We start from the raw sequence: 21,002 nt of genomic DNA on the forward strand, positions 1-21,002 counted from the left end.
TTATCAAAGTTCTGAATGTACAGAGGCCTGATCAGTCTGCTCTTGTGATAGTCTTAAAGCTTATCCTTCTTATGGCTTATATGTCCACATTGGTGAAGACAGAGCTCACCAAACTGTGCTGGCACCAAGCCTGTGGGAGTCAGGGTGTACCCTGATAAAGACACAGGTAGGCCAGCAGCCAAAGAGCTGCACACCCGAGGATGCCCAAGGAGCCACGGAGATGGTTTCCAAACCAGCCTCTCCCTTCCCTTCCAAACTTGACTTGTGCTCTCTCTTCTGATGGCTCATCTAGGCCTGTGGGGACCCTGGGATGTATCAGCTACGCTACCCCACTGCACATGGCCCCAGAGGACTCTAAGCAGAGCACACAGCAAATGGGCAAACAGCATGGCTACAAGGTTCAGCCCACAGGATGCTTCGTCACAGCACAAGGTGAGGCTGTTTCTCTGAACACAAGTGACTGGAGCCTTCATGATCCTCACCATCATGCCATCTGGAGAGTTCTGAATCCCCTTCCCAGTCCCCAGAATTGCTGTGAAGTATTTGACAACAAGTCTGGGTCTCACCAGGGATATTTCCAGGTCTTGGGAACAGGCAGGAGTCGTCTTGTTGATCTCTCTAAACTCTACAAGGTTCTTTTCTGGGATGCAGTTCTGGTAATATCTTCTACCAGCTGCCTCTCTCTGGTTAGGTGGCCCCAAGGAGCTCCCTGCTTATCTGGGGGCTCTGGCACTTGCCTATCTTTTAATGCAGGCTTTGACTTACTAAGCCCTGTACTCAAATGTTTCTAACATTGTAGGTGAACCTCACATCTGGGCTTAAGTCATTCACAGGAAGGTAGAGCTTCATTTCAGAACATCTGATTGGAATTCTGACCATTGCTAAGGCCAATTTAATTTATACTATGTTTCAACACTTCAGAATTTTACTAGTGCTAGGGATTGGCAGTTCTGGGGAACAGTTCTATGGAAAGATTCTAGACACAGGGGCCGGTAGGTGTGGATGTTTCTGCGCATCAGTAGGGGATAGAGATGTGCCCTTGACCCTGGAGACATCATTTCTGGCCAGATGCTGTCTCATTTCTTACTCAGCATGGTACACCAATGTTTGTGCACATGCACACATACACACAGAGACATACAGACATACATATACACACATAGATGTTTGTGCACATGCACACAGACACACACACAGATACACACATATACACAAACACAGAGACACACATGCAAACCAACACACACATGCACACACAGACATACATAGACACACATAAAACACACAGACACACAGAGTCACAGACACACAGATACACACACAGACAGACATACACAGACACACACAGATACACAGACACACACAGATACACAGACACACACACAGAGACACAAGCAGACACACAGATACACACAGACACACACAGATACACAGATACATACAGATACACACAGACACACACAGATACACAGACACACACAGATACACACACACACAGATACACAGATACAGACACACACAGATACAGAGACACAGACAGACAGACAGACCCCCCACAGAGACACACAGATACAGAGATACACACAGGCACACACACAGATACACAGACACAGACAGACAGACAGACAGTCCAAAGTATGCAGGTAAGGGCAAGAGGCTGGAGACGGCCACTCTGAGACACTGCCCTCCTCCAGCCTCTATGGAGATTGCTTCCTCAACGCTTTGGATTTCAGTCCCTGTATGTCTGCTTGAGGCCTGCTGGTAGGCAAATCTTGTGCAGCCAAGTGTGGCTGGCTGCACATTGCTCCTGGAACTGAACCCTGTGGCTTGTCTTCCAGAGCAGGTGCACTCTGGGTTCTGGGAGCAATGCGTTCCAATATGACTGCTTTTAGGACCAGCAATTTAGGAAATTCTCCTGGGAATATATCTCTAGTAGCAGTGAGCTTGCTCAGAACAGGGAGACCATTCCATAACAAAAGAATGCTATTTCCCTGGCTTCCGGACATGACCTGGTGGGGAACAGTGGAAGTCCTTGAGTTTGAGTCTCTGTTGCTGAGGATAAATGGTGTGAGAGGGGCTAACAAGGCCTTTCCCAGGCTGCATTTGGTACCCTGTTCTTGCTGTAATTGGTTTCCACAAGAACAAACAGGATGGCTGCATGTTTGCTATGCTGTGTGTAGAGGGCAGAGCCTCAGACGTGGCAGGGAGCCAGCTGCTGCTCTCAATCACCTCTGTGTTTGCAGATAAGATGGTAGATGCCCAGGCCTAATCTACCCTTCCCTCCAGGCCACCCTGTGATGATTGTTAATCTCTGGACTGCCACAGGATCTCAGAGCAGTGTCTCCCTGGCAGCAAGTGATTTGGGGGTTTGCATCTTGAATTTAGATAACAGTGTCTGAATGAATGGATGCTCTAATTTTTTTTTTTTTTGCTTAAATGTCTTTAGAAGTCTTTTCTTCTTGAGAGTTTTTGAGAAATTGCATTAAAGGATGCTGGCTTGTATCCCATGCATCCCTTGGGGGAGAGAGGGGCTATAAATGAATTGAAAAAAACAATAGGCTCCAGCCTGAACATCCCAGGGAGACAAACTACTGGGTCTCTTTCTAGCCTGCAGCCTACTGTGCCCTTCTGGCTGTCAGTCATATGAGGCATCTTGGGTTGGGCACATAGCTTAGATGGTAGAGTGCTCATCGAGGCCCTGGGTTCAATCCTCCAGTACCGCATTAACCAATGTGGTACATCCTTGGCTACAGGTTAGGTTCAAGGCCAGTCTGGGCTCCATGAAAACCAGTCTCAAAAGCATTTTGTCTCACAGAAGGCACCCATGCCCAAGGCTCATAATCACTCCGTAGGGTAGACATGATTGTGCATACCAACTTGTGACTGTTCAGGGCAGTCTTCAGCTTTATGCCAGTTTCCAAGTGATCTACGCTCAGCAAACTGTGCACTAGGAAATTTGCTCTTTTTCTAGGCTGTGGGTACAGAAAAGTCCTCTGTGTTTCCCCTTTGAGTTCAGGATTCAACAAATTCCACTGTCAAACTCTTACTAGCAAATAAGCTTTTTGTTCACCTGAAGTCAATGCTGGCACTCTGATGGAAGCTAAGGCAGGCCAGGCTGAGCAGAGATGTCTGCTAGGTTAAGTGTAGCCTACACATTCCAACAGACAACAGTTTCTCTTTATAACAGGCTCACTGGATATATCACCCCAGTGAAAGTCAAAACCCATGCACCCTCACATTTTCACATGAATACATGTGAGATAGCTTGCTCCAAATCACATTCCTTGGTCTACAGTGCAACTCTCTAAGAAGGATGTCAATTTACATCTAAGGCCCTATGACAGTGGCCATACAGCCCACCTTCTACCTCTGCCCAAACCCCTAGGAACAAACCCTCCCTCCTTTACCTGCAAAACTCTCCCTCAGACTCCGGCAGCATCAGCGAGGCTGTGGGGTTCTTCACCAGGTCAGCCACCGCAGGGTCCTTGGCTGTCATGTAGAAGAAAGGGATCCCTGTGCTATTGTGGACGGGGCCATCACTGATGGCCAGGCAGCTCCCAAAGGGCAGTCCTTGGATCTAACAAATACAACAATAACAAAGACAAAAAGGTTTTGTGGTGGCAGAGCTACGCGTAACAAGCTGGGACCAAACTTGGTGTTTCCCGCTGGGACCTTGCTTGGACCACTTGCATGCCTCGGCGGATTTCACAGGGAGACTATTTGGGCTCTGTGGTCCCAATCTAAGCAACTCAAAACAGTGATGCTTTCAGAATTTCTCTGGGGGTGGGGCTGCGCAGGGAAGTGCATTCTGTCTGGAAGCTGAAGGGTTATTCTAGATGCTGACTTCACACAGTGAATGTAGTCGTTTTATTGAAGGGAGAGGGACTACTAGGCTCTTGGAGAAGACAGTGCTGGGCCTTTCCCACAAGCTCCTCTTAAATAACCACTGCATTTCTCATCCCCTGCATTCTTTATTAAACTTTGGGGGATAAACTTAATTAGTTTTAACAAACTGCTTGGTCTTTGGGATGTCAAGAATATTTTAAATTGTTTCAGATGGGGCAACAACATTACTTCATCTATTTCTTCATCAGTTCTATGTTATATTATGATCAATAACTTTTCTTTATATAACTGAACAGGTTATGGGAAAATGTTATGTTAGATACCATTCTAGCATAAATGGAAGTCACAGAAGCATGATATACTGATCTTTGCTTGTGCTCACCTAGTGGACGCTTATGTGACATTAAATTAAAGTGTTTAGGTCTTAGCTTTCCCCAAACTCTGCCATCCCTGCTTTGCCCCTTACAAAGAACCCTCCTGTTAGTGAAGCCGCCATTGTGTTCCAAGCACCTGACATGGTGGGCAAGATTCTGAAAGGAAAGGCTTTAGTAATTTAGAAATATGAAACATTAACGAGTTCTCCAAACGGTAGTATGACATCACCCACAGATTCTATTTCCAGGCTATCATGAACTGCTCAGCGGTTCATGCAAATGTTCTCTGAATTTACTGTTTGGATTCAAAGTCAACACTGGAAGAGCCTAAAGAAGCCAGCAAAAGAGCTGTCGGAGGTCAAAACAACTTCAACACAACGACCGACCCGCAAGGACAGTGGATGGTTTCTCTTGTACCTGTTTCTGTGAGGCAGGGCCGGGACATGTATCTAGAGTTGGCTCTGAACTCACAATTCTCCTGCCTTAGCTGTGTTAGCATGGGCTACCCAGGCTGACTGGCACCCAGCTTCTTTGTTTTGTGTGTGCCTGAGTGTGTGGTACTTCTGCATAGTGTGTATTCATGGTGGTCAGAGGTCAACCTCCTGGCCTCCCTGTGTCTTTCCTCAGGGTCCAGGACTTTTGGGGTTTTTTTTTTTTTGTTATTGTTGTTGTTGTTTGTTTTTTAGAAAGAGTCTGTCACTGGCCTGGGACTCCCGAAGAAGGCTAGGTTAGCTTGCCAGCAAGCCCTAAAGATCCACCTGTTTCAGCAGACTCAGCACTGTGACCATAAATTAACACCACCCTGCTTGGTGCTTTAAAAAAGAAAACAAACAAGCAAACAAAAGAACATGGATTCTGGAGGTTGAATAACACAGACTCTCAATCATTCTACAGCCCAGCCTCTTCCCTAGCTTCAGGCAGTAGATTTGTAATTGTCTGAACTGATTTGTTATAAACCTAGAGATTAGCTTCATATTTAAAGTCTGTATTCTATTAAGGTATATGTTAGATGTGTAAAAAGTCTTTGAACCCTGGGAATACAGAACTGGCTTAGATTCAGATGTAGAAAGAGGACAAGATCATTGCCATTAGTAGGATAAAGTTGTCATTAAATATTTTTTTAAGAAGAAGGAGAAGAAGAAAGAACTTTCAAACTCTGCCCACCGAATTTCTTAGTTTTATAGATGCTTTGGCCAAGCTGGGGTTAGTGAGACCCAGAGCTGTGGCAAGAACCACACCGTGGGATACATAACAAAGCCCTTCCCTGCACAGATTAAACAGGGGCTGGGATCACATCTCTGTTTACCAGACAGGGCTAGAAGCTTTCTGGAGGCTCTTCTTAGGGAATACAGAGCCTCGGCCCCTCTTCATGCCATTCTGGGTGGAAGGAAGCAGGATAAAATGTGAATACAGTTTTGTGGATCGAAAGAGACGAATTGCAGCCGAAACAGCTCCTCCAGCTGTTACCTTTTGCTTAAGTCCTCTTTCTGAGAAATCTGAGTTCCATTTTTTTTTTTTTAAGTGTAAATGTCTACCGGAGTGTGGATGGCATTCTTCTTCCACACCCACTTGGTGTGGGAGGCGGTGCCAGAGTCTGTCTGCAGGACTGTCGGAGCCTGCAGGAGCTGGGAACTGGATGCGCCTCATCTGTGATTCCAAAAGCGATCCTGCCTGTGTTCCAGGTTTCCAGCTTGTCACTGTTTATCTGATCATCTCTTTGGCCATTTTAGTACACAGGGATTCAATCACTAACCACGAGACTGTTTCCCAGCTTCTCCTTCCTCCCCACTCACATGCACTTGGCCGGATGGACCGACCCATGCACACTCTGGTTCCGTTATTCACAGGGCATTTGCAGCCTATGAACCTGTGAAACCCGAGTCGCCCTGCGTCCTGGAAGGGAGACGCTCACCGCCCCCGCGTCCCGACCTCTGGCTTACCTTTTCGTGGGTAGACACCGTGGCCAGACAGCCCCAGGAGCTAGCGTGGGCTAGGGAGCGGGCGGTGCTGGCATGCACCCTGGGGCCAGGGGATGCCTCAGATGAGCCGCTCTCCCGCCGGTAGGAGAACATGCCACGCGCGGCCGGTGCGGGCCTGGCGCGGGCGGAGCCCCGAGGTCGCAGGTGCGTGTCCTCCTTGTGCGCCGAGGCCGGAAAGCTCTGCTGCCAGATGCTACTCGAGTCCTCCAGCAGCGCGGGCAGCGCCTCCTCAGTGGATGCGCTGTCCAGCTCCTCGTCTACCTCGTTGGTGACAGCCCAGGACACCGAGCTCACAATCACGTAGCCGGCGGCTGGGGACAACAGGGCGCTGCAGCATAGCAACCAGGACAGGCGACTCCCTGGCCAAGCAGGACGCTCCCTGCCGGACAGCGACATCTTCTTGGAGGCGACGCGCTCTGTGGCGGGGACCACTGGCCAAGCAGCGGCCAGCCAGGGGCGCCCCCCTGCGGCGGAGCGTGCGTTGGAACCCTTCTCCCCGTGATAGGATTCCCGGGTTGAGGGTCTCCAATCAGTCCGGGGCCGAGGTTCCCTATTGCCTTACACTCCCGTAAGAAGCGACGTCTGCTGCACGACCAGAGTCCCCTGCGCCCACCGCCGCTGCTGGGCTCAGAGTCCACGCGTGTCTTGGTTTTCCGCAGGATGGGAAGCGTTTTGCAGCCAGAGGGTGGGCGTTCACAGCTCAGGCTCAATGCACTCCTCCGCTCGTCAGCTGTGCGATTCTACCAAGCTGATTAACTTCTCTGAGCCAACAAGAAGGGCATCGCCAGGCTCAGTTATTGCACCCCATCACCTCCGCAGAACCGAGAACCACAATACGCCCACATCTTCCATCACTCACCCAGTCAGCGGTGTTGTGCGGCTAGCGACACAGACTAATAGAACTTTGTTGTTGGGTTTTTTGTTGTTGTTGTTGTTTTGTTTTTTTTCGAGACACGGTTTCTCTGTATAGCCCTGGCTGTCCTGGAACTCACTCTGTAGACCAGGCTAGCTTCGAACTCAGAAATCTGCCTGTCTCTGCCTCCCAAGTGCTGGGATTAAAGGTGTGCGCCACCTCTGCCCGGCTTAATAGCGCATTTTAGAAACCATCTTGTTCCAGTAAGAAGTTTAATAAATATCAAAATAACTTCAAAGTAATTATAATTTCTTACCTATTCTTATGATATCCAGTCTTTGTCCCACCGTGGAATATTTTCTATAGCTCATATTCCTAAAATGCAAGAGTCCTGCACTAACTGGTTCTATAAGACAGTATCTTGAAATGGGATTTGAGTTTTTCCTACATGTCTTCACTGTGCCCTGCTGTGAAACTCCTGTGACTCTTCCTGGATGCCTGGATGCCAGAGTACCCTGCCAATGTGGACACAGCTGGTCTCTTTCTCTTCTGCATGGGAACTTCTTGTCTCTCCCTGGCTGCCCCTGACTGCTCTTTCTCTCTCTCTTTCCTCCCAACCCCTTCTCTGCTCTCCGTCTGCTTTGAAACATTGATGGTGTCTTCAGTTTCTCCCCAAGACATCTTGTTTACTCTCATGGCTTCTGCTGGTATCGGCTGCTGCTCTCTCCCCAGCTTCACAGACCCTCTTATCCCCTGTTTGGGGGAAAGATGTGTTCCATGGTCTTGAGAGGCAAAATGGGAAGTCATGGAAATACTACACACTGCAGCCAGGCATGATGGCACACACCTGTTATCCCAGCACTCGACAGGTGGAGGCAGGAGAATCAGGAGTTCAAGGTCAGCCTTAGTTAGGTAAGCAAATTTGAGACCAGCCTAGACTACATGAGACACCACCTCAAGATCCACCATAAAAACCAACAACTCCTCCTCCCTGAAATACAAATTAAAAACCATCCAGATCTTGTTCTATCATGTTCTGATTGTGGGATAGTGGCATGTCACTGTTGCCTCTGCAAAATGGGGACGGTTACATCTCCCCCACCAGGGGTTGGATGTCAAGCCTCATCTCTAGTGTCAGGAGAGAGCTTATCCTCAGAGGAAAAAGATGATGAATGTTTCAACCTCAGGAAAGGAAAAGGGATTGAACTGATATATCAGTGTGGGAAGAGGACCTGCAGATGGTAATCTCATTTCCTCTGTGGCTCTCATGGCAGGATCAATCCACCTTCTCTTTCCTCATGCCTGAGTTGGCCAGCTATGGCAGAGGCATGTGCCTCCTCTGGTGGAATGAGTTCAGTTGTAGAACCTCGTAGGAGTCCCACAGATCTCTTGCATTTCTATGGGTATCAAGATGTTGTATTGTAAAAGCTAGAGAGGGTGTATTTGTACAGATTCACGCGTCACTCCCATGGACCTGTTAGCGGTCAAGACGTGGGCTTGAGTGTATTTAACTTTGCTAGTTAATTCTGTGTAAATAATTATTATGGGATGTCAAACTGGCTTAAACACCAATTATACTATCAGAGTGTGAGAGTTCCTATTTTCTTCATTCTTATCTATTTAGATTATTGTCAGATTAAGAGATGTCATTGGCTCTTATCCATAGCTGGGAGCAGGGCAATGATAGGTACTCATTGATTTATTTGCTTTAACTTGATTACCAGTTGTATTAGCTGCCTTTTCTTCACTATGACCAAATTACCCAACACAGCAGTGAAAGGAGGAAAGGTTTATCTTGGCTCCAGAATTAGTAGGATTTGGCCCATCATGGCAAGAAGGGCACAAGGCACAGAGAGGTTCATGTCATGGCACATCAGGAAGCAGAGAAAGGGGAATTCTAGTGTTACCCTTTCCCCCATTTATTCCCTCAGACACACGCAGAGCTGTGCCTCGCCATCTTCTAGATGATTCTACATCCAGTCAGATTGATAATTGAGGCTACATCACTGGAACAGGTTGTTTTCTGTTTAAGAATATTGGCTCCTCACCCCACCACGGCGAGAGGCACAGCATCAAAGCTCTTCCCTTCACCATGGGTAAGAGTTCAGCTCAATACTATGCGCCTTGCTGCGCATGCATCTGTAGAACATTGGTGTCCTGCCATCCTCCAAACATCAGCTTCCTGTTTCCTTAGCTCAGCCTCTGACAGGCATCACATTGCCTTCTGTTTTTGATGAATTTGATCATTTTCATGCCTCAGACAAATTCAATCCCGAAGAGGACTGGCTAATTTCCTTCAAGGTTCTTTCAAGGTCCACCCATGTTGTGGCATCTGACAGGTTTTTCTTCTTTTAAGAGTAATATTCCACATTATTTGTGTACTGATTTCTATCATTTGTCTATCAGTGAACATTTCAGCTGTTTCCACTTGGTGGCTATTATGAGGTATGCTATTGATAGAACCTAGTGGGGAAACCCCCCACTCAATTCCCGATTCATCGTGCACCCAAAGAATCATGAATAGACCACCCTGATGTAATTACATGAGGTAGTTTAATGATGGAGCTCCAGACCAACATGCATCCCACACAGGAGATAACGGATGTCGGCCATGAGGCTCGGAAGCTAGGGGTTTTTATGGAGTAAGGGACTTAGGGGTGTGGAATTCAGCAAAGCGACATACTATTGGCTTATTCAAACATCAGCAGAAAAATTACATATATGTGCAGGGTGTCAGAGTTCTGTGAGTTGTTGACTCAGTTTAGATAGCCCTGTTATGTCCTCACATTCCTCTTTATCTTTAAGGTTAAACTGTTCCCAGGAATGTTTTAACTACGGGGCATACCCAGGTTTGTTTTTCTTTTTTCTCAGCCCCAGGCAGCCTCTAGCTCACAAACAACCAGCAATTTCTGAGTACTTTATATGACTTACAGGTCTTGAAATTTCATCTTTCTTTCACTATCATTAACTCAGGGGTGTAGATATATGGTGGAGGTGTTAAAGTGAAAATTCTGGTTTTTTTGGAGACTCAGTTAGGTTATAACGATGCTTTGCTGGGCAGATAGGTGAAAGAATGTTTTGCTAAAACAGACCCAAGAAAGAATGTTTTGCTGAAGGAGACACAGGTGAAAGGATATTTTGCTATAGCAAACATGTAAAAGGATGTGTACTGCTTAGAAGGAATATACAAATGACTCCACCGTCAGTGGGAGCCCCAGTATTGGTTCACTTTGCTCTGTCTCTCTAGTCTTCACTGGCAATACACATGTATTGGTTCACCTTACATTGCGTTGCTGAGTTCAACTTGTGGTGGCTTCATAGAGAGAAACTCGACAAAGAACTTCTTGTGAGGTTCCTGTGGCTTCTTGCTGCTTTTGTGGACTCAGGCTGATTGGTGAGCCTAGAGGTTTCTTTTGGGTTGAACCACAGCTGCTGATTCATGTGTGGTATTGTTGGAGTTTGTCAAAAGATCCTCACTCACAAAGACCACAGAAATTGCCATCGCTGCAAACTGCATGAGGATTTTTATTGATCCAACATGTTGAGGATCCCCCTCTCAGCATGCAGGCCAGAGGAGAGACCCAGAACAAAGAAAGACACTTTTTATACCTTTGTAAGGGGCAGATTTGGGTATCAGGGTAGCTGGCTTATTCTAATTGGTGTAGAAAGTAACCTTTCCAGGTATTGGTTGGTTTGCATAGTGACTACCTCTGGCCTAGTGACTCACTTTGCTTGCCCTCATGGTGGGTTATTATGATTTGGTTAGCAAAGCAGTAGTACATTTTGAACTTATGGATCAGCTATTAAATTATGGCTGTTAACGTCAGGGGAATCCTAGCAAGGTCAGGGTGGTTTTGTGTGTGTGTGTGTGGTTTTTTTTTCCCCTCAGAATTCAGTGTAGGGCAGGGTAGGGGGATTGCTAATCTTGTTATGGTAATTTCTCTGAGAACAGCTAATAATATTTTGGCAGCTGTAGGCTTAATCATTTTGACCACTAAAACTATGTTTTTACATTTGTTTAGTCAGCCAGCTTCCTTATCTGGTTCTGTACTTGGCCTGCTAGGACAGTCTGGAAAGTCCTTTTCGAAGGGGGAAGGTACTGGGTGGTCTTGAACTCATTTTGGATATTATAGTATCTGCTGAGTGCGCTGTACAGCGGCTGCTGATTCATGTTTGTCTTTGCTACTGGACTGAGAACAATGAAGACTGGGATTGTCCCTAAGAACTATTTCTAAAGAGGTCTACTTCTCCTGCATCCTAATAACCGTTCTTTTCCATTACTGGTAGGTGGTGGGCTAGAGGGGGGTTGAAAACTTATCGAGGTAGGTTGTGAAAAACATATGCCTCCAGGGTGGTATTCATTCTCTCAGATAAATACCCAGAAGTGGGATTAATGGGTCGTATGGTGGTTCTGTTTTTGTTTTCTTTTTTGAGATAGGGTCTTTCTACACATTCCTAACTGTTCTAGTTTATTTTTCACTTTTGACATTAAATAGTTAATGAAAATATATTTACATCATTTACCTCCTTCCCTTTCTTCCTCCGATCCTTAAAAAGTTCCCCCCAATCCCTGCCCTGTCTTCCAATCACTCCCTCTCAAACTCATGACTTGGTTTTTAAAGATTATTTTGTCTATACATACATACATACATACAAACATGCAATCTGCTCAGTCCATTTAGAGTTGCTGCTGTGTGCCTATGATTTCAGGGCTGAGCAATTGGTATTGCAAAACCAATCAGGGGGCTCACCTCTGAGGGAGACTCATTCTCTCTCTTTCGGGAGTCTTTGTCTATGGGCGGGGCACCATGAGATTTCCCCTTCCATGTGAGAGTACCCAGGGTAGCTGGTGTGCTTCTTCAGGTCCTGTCTGGACAGATCTATTGTTGTGCTATCATGGCTGAAACTTCCCTGTTGCTCCCAGACACAATCTCACAGTGGGCTTCTTGGTCCTTTGACTCTTACAATTTAATTTTTTTCATATTATCTGCAGCACTGGTTTTTTTTTGTTTTCCTTGTGTTTGCTTTTAAGCATTGGCTGTCCTAGCAGGTGTGAGGTGATGTATCACTGTAACTTATGTCCATCCTTCCCCGATGACCACTAATGTCAGCCTCTTCTGGTGTGTGCTCTGCCCATGGACACAGCTTCTTGGTAGAGATGTTTATTTAGGTTCTTTGCTCATCTAAAAACTGGATTTTATTTTTGTTGTTGAATTGTAGGAGGTTTCTGTATGTATTTTAGATGTTAATACTTTGACCAAGTTTGCTTTCTGTTAATGTGATAAAACACTTTGACCAAAAGCAACTTGAGGGCTAGATCAGTTCAGTTTCTGTTGCTGTGATAAAATGTGGACCAGAAGCAGCTTGGGGAAGAAAGGGTCTATTTTGTTCTCAAAACTCCCATGTCACAATCCATCACTGAGAGAAGCCAAGGCAGGAACCTAGAGGCTGAAACTGAAGCAGAGCCCATGCAGGAAAGTGTTTACCGGTCTGCTTTCAGGTCACATTCAGACACTTCTACACAACTCAGGACCACCCACCTAGGGGTGGCACCTCCCACTGTGGGCTAGGCCTTAGTCTATTAATCAAGTAAAAGCAGACAAGCCCACAAGACAATCTGATGGCGGCAATTCCTCAACTGCGGTTTCCTCTTCCCAGGTGTCTCCAGTTTGTGACAAATTGATACAAACTAGCCAGTACAGGGGAGGAAAGGGAGGGTTTATTTCAACCTATACAGTATGGACTGCCTTTGGAGGATCTCAAGGTAGGAACTAAAGCAGATACCATGGAAGATCTCGGGTTGCTGGGTCACTCCCCGACACATGCCTAGCTGGTTTGTCTGTATAGCCCAGCTTGCCTATCAGTGGTGGTGCCAGCCACAATGGGCTGGGCCTTTCCATATGAGTCTGACAGTCTCTCACAGACATGGCCACAGGCCAGCCTGACGGAGGCAGTGCTTCAGACAAGATTCTTGCTTCTTAGGTGACTTCTGTCAGGTTGACAGTAAGAACAAGCCAGCACACTCCTTGTCCGACACGTCGCTCACAACTATTTTCTCATTCCGTAGCTTTCTGGTGTGTCATTCACCTTGTTGGGCCTATTAATAAATGGATGCATCCCCACTTGTCTGGATTTGCACTTTCTGCCTGTACATGTGGTGTCATTTCTGATGCATCACTGCCAAGACCAACCCGAGAAGCTCCCCTGCTGTGTTCTCTGCAAGCTTTCCCCGGATTTCACATCCAAGTCTTCAGTCCATTTTGAGTTAATTTTGTATGTGGTATAAGATCAAAGTATGCAGATATATAGCTTTTAAAACAACATTTGTGGAGGAGACTATTCTTCTCCATGTTGTGTAGTTTCAGGGAACTTGCTGAAGATTAGCAGGCTCTGTCAAAAGCCAACCTAATTTTTTCTCTTTTCCTTGTGTTTATTTCTAATTAAATACTTTTAATTGTCTTCTTTCTACTACTTGTGGGGTTCATTTATTCTTTTGGTAATTTGCTGTGGTATAATCTTGAGTTATTTATTTATTTATTTGTTTATTTATTTTTTTATTGAGACTGTTTCAGTGTGTATTCCAGGCTGGCCTTGAAGTCACTACATGGCCCAGGCTAGTCTCAAATTCCCAACATGTCTCTTACCCCGTCAACCTCTGGGATTACAGGCGCACACAACTTTCTTCATTCTAAATGTAGGTATCTGATGCTATGAATTTCCTTTATGTCTGCTATTTCTGTGTCCCCTAAGTTTTGGTGTGTGTCTTTGTTTTTTTGTTTTTAATGGCTTGACATGACATCCTGGGAAGAGGAACCCCAGGTGAGAAAATGCCTTCTTTAGATTGACCTGCAGGCACACTGTAATGCATCTTGATTAATGATTGGTATGGGAGGGCCCAGCTCTCTGGGGGATTCCTCCCCACCCTCATAGGCAGGTGGTCCTTGGTGGTGTAAGAAAGCAGGATGAGCAGGACACAGGGAATACACTAGTACGGAGTACCCCTCCATGGTCCCCACTTCAATTCCTGCCTCCAGGTTCCAGTCCTGACTCTCTTCGAGATGGATTGCAACTGTGAGACGAAATAAACCCTTTGCTCCTGTGTTGCCCTTTGGCCAGTGTTTCTCACAGTAGCAGAAATATAACTAATATAGTGTGTGCTTCATTTCCTTTTTGTTTGTTTTAAAGTACACTCTAAATTTTTCTTTGGTTTGACCCCCTGGTTATTCAAGGGAGTATGATTTTCACATATTTTCATATCTTCCAGGGCTTTTTCCCCCTGCTTTTTAATTCTAGTTTCATGTAATTATGCTCAAATAATACTTAGTATAATTTCAGCTTCCTGGGGGCAAGTCCAATCTTCATTGTCAGGATATCCAATTTCTTCTTCTCCTCTCTTTGCTCATGACCACTTGACAAAATGCAACAGTAGCAACTTGGAGCAGCAGGGGCAGCAGCAGCCACCATAGGCCCTCTCAGGGCTCTCCCATTTACACCCTCTACAGAGTCCCCAAAGTTATACTATCTGCAGCTGTCAAGAACATGCCCCTGCTAGAGCACAGGGCAAATCACAATCACCTGCTGTAAAGCAGCCTCCTATTGCACACCTGGGACTAAAACAAAAATATATTCATACAACATAACTGGATTTTTAGAGAAACCAAAATTCTCAGTACGTTTTATTTCTCCTTTATTTTTAAAAATTTCATGTATGTGTGCTGTATTTACATCATTCCCTCCGTCCTTCCAGCTCTTCCTGTTTCTCCCCACTTCATCTCATATTCATGGTCTCCTTTTCTTTATAATTATTCACACGCACACACACACACACACACACACACGCAAATATGCACACACACACATATACACCCCACAAATACAAATAAATGCACATATATGCACACACACCATAGATACATGCACACACATACCCCCCCACCACTCCAACCCAGTTCAACTTTACCCTGTTTCCTCTCTCTCACAGTCCACCACCCCACATGAATACACTGTCTTTGTCTTCAGACACACCAGAAGAGGGCATCAGACACCATTACAGATGGTTTTGAGGCATCAGGTGGTTGCTGGGAATTGAACTCCCAACCTCTTAAAGAGCAGTTGGTGCTCTTAGCCACTGAGCCACCTCTGCAGACCCCCCTCTCCATTTTTCTATAAGCTTGTGCATGCCCTGAAGTTTAAACATAGGCTATGTGAACAGTATAGTTAGATTCCCGACCCCACAAGCCCCCAGAAGTGTTTCTTTGCTCTGTCTTTCCACTGAACAGTGTAACCAACTAACATTTAAGGCTGTTACTGATGGGGAAGAACCCATGGTCACCATCTGGCTGGTTTTGATCTAGTAGCTTCTGTCCCTTCCCCCTTCTGCTGTATTTGTGTACTGTCTAATTTTGTGTCAACTTGACACAGCTGGAGTTATCACAGAGAAAGGAGCTTCAGTTGAGGAAATGCCTCCATGAGATCCAACTGTAAGGCATTTTCTCAATTAGTGATCAAGGGGGAAAGGCCCCTTGTGGGTGGGACCATCTCTGGGCTGGTAGTCTTGGTTCTATAAGAGAGCAGGCTGAGCAAGCCAGGGGAAGCCAGCCAGTAAGGAACATCCCTCCATGGCCTTTGCATCAGCTCCTGCTTCCTGACCTGCTTGAGTTCCAGTCCTGACTTCCTTGGTGATGAACAGCAGTATGGAAGTGTAAACCGAATAAACCGTTTCCTCCCCAACTTGCTTCTTGGTCATGATGTTTGTGCAGGAATAGAAACCCTAAGACAATTTGTATCCACTGATTGTCTTTGTTCTCAGTACTGACACACTTTGATTCTTTTTACAGTTTTGTTTGTAGGCCAATGCACTTGAAACCAATGAAATATTGTTTTAATTGCACACACAAATGTTACTCTTTTGAGTCCTCTGGACTTATGTAATTAATGTCATATGTATATATATATATACATATATATATATAATACTATATATCTTTTAGTATTGTATAGACATTAATATAATTTTATACATTAATATGTTCTTACAGTTGTGGTTATTTACTCTTGTCTTTGCTTTTTGAAAAGATTTATTGTTATTTTACTTGTGCCTTTGGGAGTTCACATGCACCCTGTGTGTTCATGGGCCTGTAGAGGCCATAAAAAGGCAGAGTTTACAGGTATTTAACTGTTGCTTGCTGTGGGTGCAGGTCTTCTGCAAGAGCAACAAGTGCTCTTAACCACTGAGCCATTTTCCAGCCCGTCTCTTAACTTCTATAACAGAATTAAATGTGTTTTTTTTACACTATATCAGCATCAATACTATTTGTAGTTGTCTGTGTGTTTACTTTAGTCTTAGTCAGTGTCCTATGGCTGTGAAGAGACACCATGACCACAGCAACTCTTATAAAAGAAAGCATTTAATTGGGGCTGGCTATGTGTTCACAGCTTTTGGCCATTATCATCATGACTGGGAGCATGGAATCATGTAGGAGACATGGTGCTGGGGAGTAGTTGAGAGTTCCACATCTTGATCCAGAGATAGGAGGAAGGGAGAGACAGAAGGTAGTGGGGAGGGAGAGCTAGCTTGAGCTTTTGAAACCCCAACACCCATTCTCAGTGACATACTTCCTCCCACAAGGCCACACCTCCCAGTCCCTGTCAAGTAGTGCCACTCCCTAATGGCCAAGCATTGAAATATGTAAGCCTATGGGGGCCATTCCTATTTGAATCCATACTTGGCTATCCAGCTTTGGACTTTCATCTGATTTTCCGTGGCTGTCCAGTGTCTTTGAACTCAAAGACCTCACTTGAGCATTTCTTGTAGCTAGATGTGATGGTGACAGGTTTGGGATTTACCTGGGAGAATCTCTCCTTTTCATAATTGAAGGGCATCCCTGTTCATTTTTCTCCCTTATTATGATTCTGCATAGACTCCCTCTTCCTTCTGGCCGGCCATGCTTCCTGAGATCTTCCCATCGCTATGCAGAGCTCCCCTGTATGAGATGAGGCATTTTTTGTTTAGTTCAACTGCCTTTGCTTCTTCCAAAATAGTTCAGCAGTGATGTGTCCTGAAGTGGACTTCTTTAGGTTCATGTGGTCAGAGTCCACTGGGCATCTTAAATTGGGGTAATCATTTCCCTTCACACGTGTGAGGAGTCCACACACGTGCTTTGAGTAAGCTTTGCATGTGTCTCTTTTTTGTTTTCTCTCTGGGGTCCTTATAGTACATTACTGGTACCTCAGTGGTGTCTGATGAGCCCTCACCTCTTTTTTTCTTTTTATTCATTTGTCTTTTCTTCACCTCTGTTTGTTTCAAGTCTGCTTATGATTCTACCTTCTCGATCAAATCTGATGCTTAACTTCTCTGGTCATTTTTAAAAAAAATTTAGTTACTATGTTTTCATCTCTAAACATTCTGCTCTTTTCCCTCTCTCTTAGTTGATATAGGCTTATTAGATAATATTTCTTTTACAATTTTTTGATTAGATAGAAATTCTGCTATATAAGAACATTAAAATATTTACTGTTATAATAATTACATATTATATATTTGATAACAGATTTATATCCATAATATGCGAAGGTCTTTTATAACACAACAAAAAGAAAATAAAGAACCAAATTCTAAATAGGGGAAGAATTTAAACAGTTGTCTTCCCAAGGAGAGAAGTAATGACCTCCAAGTACATGAGAGGATGCTCAGCATTTGTCATTAGGGGTAGGCAACTGGAACCATGAAATGCTCCTCCGTCCTTTCCCAGGGGGGCTGCAATCAAACAGGGAGGGCACCCATGGGAGGAGCACGGTGATGAACTGGATCCTTCCTATATTGCTGATGGTTTAGCATGTCACCACTGGGAAATCACTATGGTAGACACAGATAAGCCAGGAGTTCCACTGCTAGGCATACATGTTGTGTATGTGTCAATAATTCTTGTGTATCTGTCAGTGCTGTTGCATGTCTGACAGTGCTGTTGTGTGTCTGTCAGTGCTGTTGTGTCTCTGTCAGTGCTGTTGTGTGTCTGCCAGAGCTGTTGTGTGTCTCTGTCAGTGCTGTTGTGTGTCTGCCAGTACTGTTGTGTGTCTGTCAGGATGCTGTGATATCAGATATCACAGCTTGATAGTAAAATGGGTGTCTTAGCCTTGGGTTTTTGTTTCCTGGGGAATGAATGAATACTTCCATGTGTAGAGGGCAAATGCTCTACAACTGAGTTACTTCTCCCTTAGAAGACAACACTGATCAGAAATCCAGAACCATTTTAAATTCATGGCTCCTATCTCAAGGATGACCCTGGACTGTGAGGTATGGCCACACACTTCATTCCGTTCTCTGGCCCTTCTGGAACTCACTCTTTCTTTTAACCTCCTTACATTTGATTTCAAATTCCACGCTGTGAGAGAGGCTCTGCTCCAGTGCCCCTCAGGAAGCCTCCAGTCATCTCTGGTACCCTGTGCTTCTCTACTGCTAACCCCCAGGTAAGATGTTCTGCTGCTTTAATCTGTTCATTGAGTCAGTATCTGTGGTTCTCTACCCAGTGCATAAGCTTCACCAACATTAGAGACTTGCTTCTTTACTCATGGTACCTGGGAAAAGAATAAATCTATGACAAATACTTAATTTTGGAACATACTGCTATACATTTTAAATGAAATATCCCTTTCTGGGAAATTGTCTGCTGCCAGAATGTTAGTGGGTTTCTAACTTATCATCCTGAGGGAAAATTTATGTTCCGAGATGTCTGTGGGTGTAGCTATTATTACCCCAGAGAGAGATGTGATGTGCCTCCCTTTCTGTAAGCGCCACACTGACAGTGGTATGCCTTGGGGCAATCCCTGTCTGTGCAGGGTCTCATCAGTATTCCTATTTCCAATTATTGTTCCAGAAAAAGTCCTATTGCTAGTGTGCATTCCTGGGGAGCCTGTGTTTCTGCTACGTCATTAATTTAGAAATGCCACAGAAGTGATATGGGGTCTGCAGAAGGTGCTCCCTCTTGTCTGATGTCATTGAGCAGCAGTTCAGGCTGTCCTAACAAGACAATCGGGGACGACGGCCTAGACATTAGTTGGAGTGAGCTGAAGTCCGCAAGTTGTGTGGCAAAGTGATCGAGGCAGTTCCGGACCCTGAACACCTCCTGGTGCTCACCTCTGTTAGTGCCACTTCTTCTCTGGCTCTGAGCACAGCAATATGACTTGCTTGGGCCAATGGCACATGAATAAAACGAAGATACCATGCTGTGGATCTCCACCTCTGCTCTCCTCAGGGCTCCCTCTGCAAAGAGAATGCATGCTTCCCAGACGACCGCCAAGTCATCCCAGCTAAAGCTTTCCTGGCCCAATCAGTCCTCAGCAGGTCTGTCAGAGGCCACCTCCGAGGCTCAGGAGCAGCTAAGCAACCTGTGGACTGTAGGGAAACGCTAAGTGAACAGTGGCCATGTCAGGATGTGGAGGGGCCGGCACGCAGCTGCAGCTAGCAGCAGAAGAAGACAGGCTGCAGCCTTCTCTGCAGGCTATTTCTAGCCCCTGGGTAAATATTCAAACTCGAGGAATGGCAGAGTGGTTTCCTGTGCCCACTTGTGACCAAGCAACAGGAGACTCTCAGTATTCCATGAGACCAACGCATCCTTCTTGACAGACAGTGGCTCTTCTATCCTGCTGGGAATGGCTGCAGGCCTGGGGCAGGCAGAGGTAGATTAATAAAATTGCACCTCACCCAGACCCCTGCTTGGCTAAACAGAAGGAACACTGGGAGTTAAAGCAGGGCACTCCTCTGTGACATGTCCATTTGTCCACACAGGGCACCTCTGTCCACACCCCAGGGCACGCAAGCCCTTCTGGCTTTTCAAAGCCAGCTTACTTTTCTTAGAATCTTCTGGGTACTTCTTAGCCCTGCTCTCTCCAGGAAACCTCAGCCCAAGCCTTGTCATGTGAGCAACTCATCTTAGTAGTCATCGATTTCCAATATCAGAGACCGAGCCCAAGATCTTATATGTGCTGAACAAGCGCTGTACCACTGGTCACATGCCTGGTGCTCAATTTCTTGTTTATTATTATTTTAAGATTTTAGTTCATTACATTTTTTGACTTTTCCAGTTGATTAATTAATTGTGCATGTGGTGGTGTTTGGAGGGAGAATTTGGAATCAAGTCTTTCCTTCCACCATGCGGGTCCCAAGGACTGAACTCAAATCATCAGGCTTGGTAGCCAGTGCCTTTACCTGCTGAGCTGTCTCACCAGCCCCTGTTGTAGCTTTTCCCCCATGACTCAGCAACCAACTGCCTGTCTGTTTATGTGTTAGCAAACAAGAGACATAAACAAAACAGCCTCTGGGGGGAAGGAGAGTATTGTCAGTGTCTGAGTATTGTCTCTGAGACGCTTTACTTGCAGAGAGCTTGGGGCGGAGGTAGCTAGGGTGGGATCTAAAATGTGATTGGCCTCAAAACCATGGTGATGCTTATTTTAAAACAACTTTTATTTTGAATTTTAATCTGTGTGTGTACACATGGATGTGGACTTATGCACGTGAGTGCAGTGAACAGAGAAGCCACAAGAGGGTGTTGGGTCCCCCAAAACTTAAGCTAGAGGTGGCTGCAAGCTGGGGACTGAACCTGACTCCTCTGAAGCAGAGAAGCAGGATCAAGCACTCTTACCTGCTGTGTGCTCTCTCCAGCCCCAAAGATGACAAATTCTGGTGTGACCCAGTTCCTTTTCTTCAAACTTCTATGCATATAGGAAATTAAATTCATTTCTGCAGGCAAATCTAATTCCCCTCATATGTGGAACTAAATGATATGTAATTTCTCAAGTCATTTCATTTACACCAGGAATCGTGTTAATCATCTATCTACCAGTTGCAGAAATTGTATCCGTACAGCAGGGATACACAAATTTTCAACAACTTTTAATATTGTGCTTCAGAAAAGGGTCCTGTTGTAGACATTTTTGGATTATAATTCTACCTCA

At 45.4% G+C, this 21,002-nt stretch overlaps 1 protein-coding gene across 1 annotated transcript in view; it reads right to left on the minus strand.

The window, feature by feature from the left end:
* Positions 1–7,125, minus strand: part of Creg2 (cellular repressor of E1A stimulated genes 2) — a 30,994-nt gene extending 23,869 nt beyond the window's left edge. Inside the window, exons 1-2 of the mRNA XM_021172533.1 lie at positions 6,161–7,125; positions 3,408–3,577 (exon numbers count right to left, since the gene is read on the minus strand). Coding sequence (XP_021028192.1) covers positions 3,408–3,577; positions 6,161–6,595 — 605 coding nt within the window. The 5' untranslated portion in view covers positions 6,596–7,125. The remainder of the gene's footprint in view (positions 1–3,407; positions 3,578–6,160) is intronic.
* Between the last annotated feature and the right edge of the window lie 13,877 nt (positions 7,126–21,002).

Source organism: Mus caroli, chromosome 1 (genome assembly GCF_900094665.2).
Source record: "Mus caroli chromosome 1, CAROLI_EIJ_v1.1, whole genome shotgun sequence".
NCBI classification, from domain to species: Eukaryota; Metazoa; Chordata; class Mammalia; order Rodentia; family Muridae; genus Mus; species Mus caroli.